The following is a 3,658-nucleotide window of genomic DNA, read 5'->3' as shown; positions in this document are numbered from 1 at the left end:
AAAAGAAAAGGTTGCATTAATAATTTTATGTTAATTACATGTAGAATTTACATCATATGAATATAAATATTATTATAGTAATAGTGATACACATAGAAACGTAATATAATATATTGCATGTATCTTATATAATACACTAATCAATATCAATGTTGTTAATATGAATATCAATAATGTTGTTTTGAATTAAATAAATATATAATTTAAGATAATTTTACTGGCTAAATGTGTCTACTGGAAAATTTTAAAATATTAATATATTTCTATTGAACAATACTGTTCTAGAATGTTCTACTCAACATGTAAAAGGGAAGTATAGAAGGAGAAGTAGGGACAGCTATGATCATTCTTTCAGGGTAGAGAATATCCCAAACATTCTTGCCATGGCCCCTAGGACTTCCTTATTCCTCAGGCTATAGATAATGGGATTGAGCATGGGGGTGAGAATGGTATAGAAGACTGCCAGGATCTTATCTTCTGCTGGTGAGCGAAGATTCCTGGGTCGAAGATAGGTGTAGACAAAAGGTGTATAGTAAAAGGTCACTACAGTCAAATGTGTTGAACAGGTGGCAAAGGCTTTTTTTCTTCCCTCCCTTGAGCGCATATGGTAGATAACAAATAGCACCCGGCCATAGGAAGCAGTGATACCAAGAAAGGGAAGAAGGAGAAAGAGGGTTGTGCTCACAAAAACCATGTACTCATAGACCCAAGTGTCCATACAGGCAAGAGGCAACATGGCTGGGACATCACAGAAGAAATGATCAATAGCTCTAGACCTACAGTAAGGAATATGTAGGGCGTAGACTGTGTGTGCCAAGGAGTTGATGGACCCCACTGTCCAAGATCCTATGATCATCTTCACACACATCCTTTTACTCATGCGGATGGCATAATGGAGGGGGTAGCAGATGGCCACGTAACGGTCATAGGCCATGGAGGCCAGGAGTAAGCCTTCAGAACCAGCCATGGTCAGGAAGAAGAAGCTTTGCACACCACATCCCAGGAAGGAGATGCCTTTCTGGCCAGAGAGGAAGTTGAAAGCCATCTTGGGGACAGTGCTGGAGATGTACATCAGGTCCATCAGGGAGAGCTGGCTGAGCAGAAAGTACATCGGCGTGTGGAGACGGGGATCCACACGTATGAGGTGAATCATGGCCAAGTTACCCACCAAGGCATGGAAGAATACAAGGATGATAAGGAACAAGAAAAGAAGGCCAGTTTGATTTTGGGGTAACAACCCCAACAAAATGAAATCACTTGAAGTGCGATTCCATTTCTCCATGAAAACTTACTGCTTGAACTTCCTTGAAAGAAAAATAAACACAAAACAAAGGACAAAACATGAAACAGAACAGAAAGATAAAAAGGAACTCCATTATAGAATAAATTGCTTTTCCTCCAACACTGCAGCTTTTTTTGAGTCAATTTAAATATCAAAATTGAACATTCCCTTTCCAATTGTGTCTGGTAAGCATCTCAGCAAGTCATAGGTATAAGTGTGGTCTGTCAGGATACCTTAGGCAGCAAAGATAAATAAAATAACTAAAGCTTTCCCTTCTAGATATCTCCAGTCCAGACACATCAGTCATGAGTTACCAATAAGTCACAAGAACTGAGGAAGGTAGGATTTCCCGCATTCCCCAGTGTCTCAATGGAATAGGGTATATTTATAATAGAAACTGGCATGTGTAGCTCAAAAACTTTATGTATGTTTAAATTCTAAGTCCTTAGTCACCTAGCCCTCTTCTCCATCTTTAGTTTCTGGTCTTCTCTCCCCAGCTGGCTCCATCCAGATCAACTTTAACCCTCATCCTCTGCTTAAGACTCTGCCACTCATGTTCTTTAAAAGCACTTCTGTGCCTTTCCTAAAAATGTGCCTGCCAACCACAATCACTGTCCTTGAACTGTTAAACATTGTAAGTCCTATAAGATCCACCCTAAATATAAAATGTTATTTAAATATTCTGTCTTCCATATTTCCATTTTCTGAAGCCCTACAAAACTCAAAATCAAATGCATGAATTTTCAATTTTCTTTATGTAAGTAAATTATACATAATAAAGAACATAAATTACATAATATGTATTTTTTCATTCTATTGTCCACAGCTACAAGCAATATCTAGTGTGATAATAGAAATATAACAAGAGAATGGAGATTCCATTATATGTGTGTATATATATATTTCCTCTGTTTATATATAAGCATGTATACGTATATGTCGTCTCTCTACAGCTATCTTTGAGATGCCATAAATTATGTAAACTCTTCTTCAGTTACTTCATTTATTATAACCCTTCCACAAAAATTTTGTAAATTTATTCATTGATACTTTTATTTTTCAAATATTAAAAGTAGTATCCAGGCTGGGCGCGGTGGCTCACTCCTGTAATCCTAGCAGTCTGGGAGGCCGAGGCGGGAGGATCACTCGAGGTCAGGAGTTCGAGACCAGCCTGAGAAAGAGCAAGACCCTGTCTCTACTAAAAATAGAAAGAAATGATTTGGACAGCTAAAAAATATATACATAAAAAAAAGTTAGCCGGGCATGGTGGTGCATGCCTGTAGTCCCAGCTACTCGGGAGGCTGAGGAAGTAGTATCGCTTGAGCCCAGGAGTTTGAGGTTGCTGTGAGTTAGGCTGATGCCACGGCACTCTAGCTTGGGCAAGAGAGCGAGACTCTGACTCAAAAAAAAAAAAAGAAAAGAAAAAAAGAAAAAGTAGTATCCATAGATGTGAAAAATAACTTTATCAAATACAGTTAGCAATTGGATCAGATTTTGACCCTGTGTGACTGCTTCAAATTTCTAGTTATTTCAATATCTCAAATTTAAAATGTTTGGTAAATGCCTTATTGTGTGTACAATACCTAATTCACCTCAAGTTGTTTAATTATTACTCTTCTGCAAAAGATCAGATCTAATTCCATATTTTAGACTAGGTAGAAGTATACAGAGATTAAGTTTAGTTTTCATACTGCAGATGGCAGCAGAATCAAGGAGTTACAAACCTGTTCAACTAGAAAAGCAGTTGTGAGCTGTAGGACAATCTTGATTTATAGTTTACATATGTTTTCATATTTAATTAAATAAACAACAAAATTAAAATTAAATGTTAATAATTTAGAATAAAGAAGTGAAAAAGTGGAAAAAATGAATAAATCCCCCTTTTATGGCAAATTATTTTAGCTTTTTATGCCCAGGCCTTTCCTTGGGAATTTTTATTTGTAACTGAAGTCTTTATAACCTCTCTTTTTCTCTTTATGTCACCTCAATTCTGACAATTTGTTTTTTTCTTTACTCAGTCTCCCAAGAATGCATCAATTGTGATTGTGTCATTTCTTAGATTTTTAATATATGTTTGACTTTTTTTCTTTAACTCATCTTGGTATGGAATTTTCTGTTTTATGTGTATCTTATGTCTGAGTGAACACTGATGCCACATTCCATCCAGGATATTGATTTGGGTAGTCATCTTAAGTTACTAATTTTTGAACAGCAAAAACAGCAATTAATAGTTTGCTACAATTATTCACACTTAGTAACTTGAAATTAATTGTGACTTCATATAACCTTGGTAAGCATGAATAAAATTGTGAATGAGATCTTATCACAGGAAAATGAGAATGCATTTTTATAGCTGTCTAATTGATATACATTAAC

The 3,658-nt window shown here is 36.1% G+C and overlaps 1 protein-coding gene across 1 annotated transcript; it reads right to left on the bottom strand.

Annotated features, from left to right (window-relative positions):
* Positions 1-343: 343 nt before the first annotated feature.
* On the bottom strand, positions 344-1,282 carry LOC138382556 (olfactory receptor 2L13-like). Its single transcript, XM_069467016.1, has one exon. It carries the CDS (start codon positions 1,280-1,282, stop codon positions 344-346), a length of 939 nt encoding a protein of 312 aa, XP_069323117.1.
* Between the last annotated feature and the right edge of the window lie 2,376 nt (positions 1,283-3,658).

The sequence above is a fragment of the Eulemur rufifrons genome, chromosome 4, assembly GCF_041146395.1.
Source record: "Eulemur rufifrons isolate Redbay chromosome 4, OSU_ERuf_1, whole genome shotgun sequence".
In the NCBI taxonomy this organism is placed as follows: Eukaryota; Metazoa; Chordata; class Mammalia; order Primates; family Lemuridae; genus Eulemur; species Eulemur rufifrons.
Note: the sequence above shows the minus strand (reverse complement) of the source record. Positions and strands in the feature narration are given on the sequence as shown.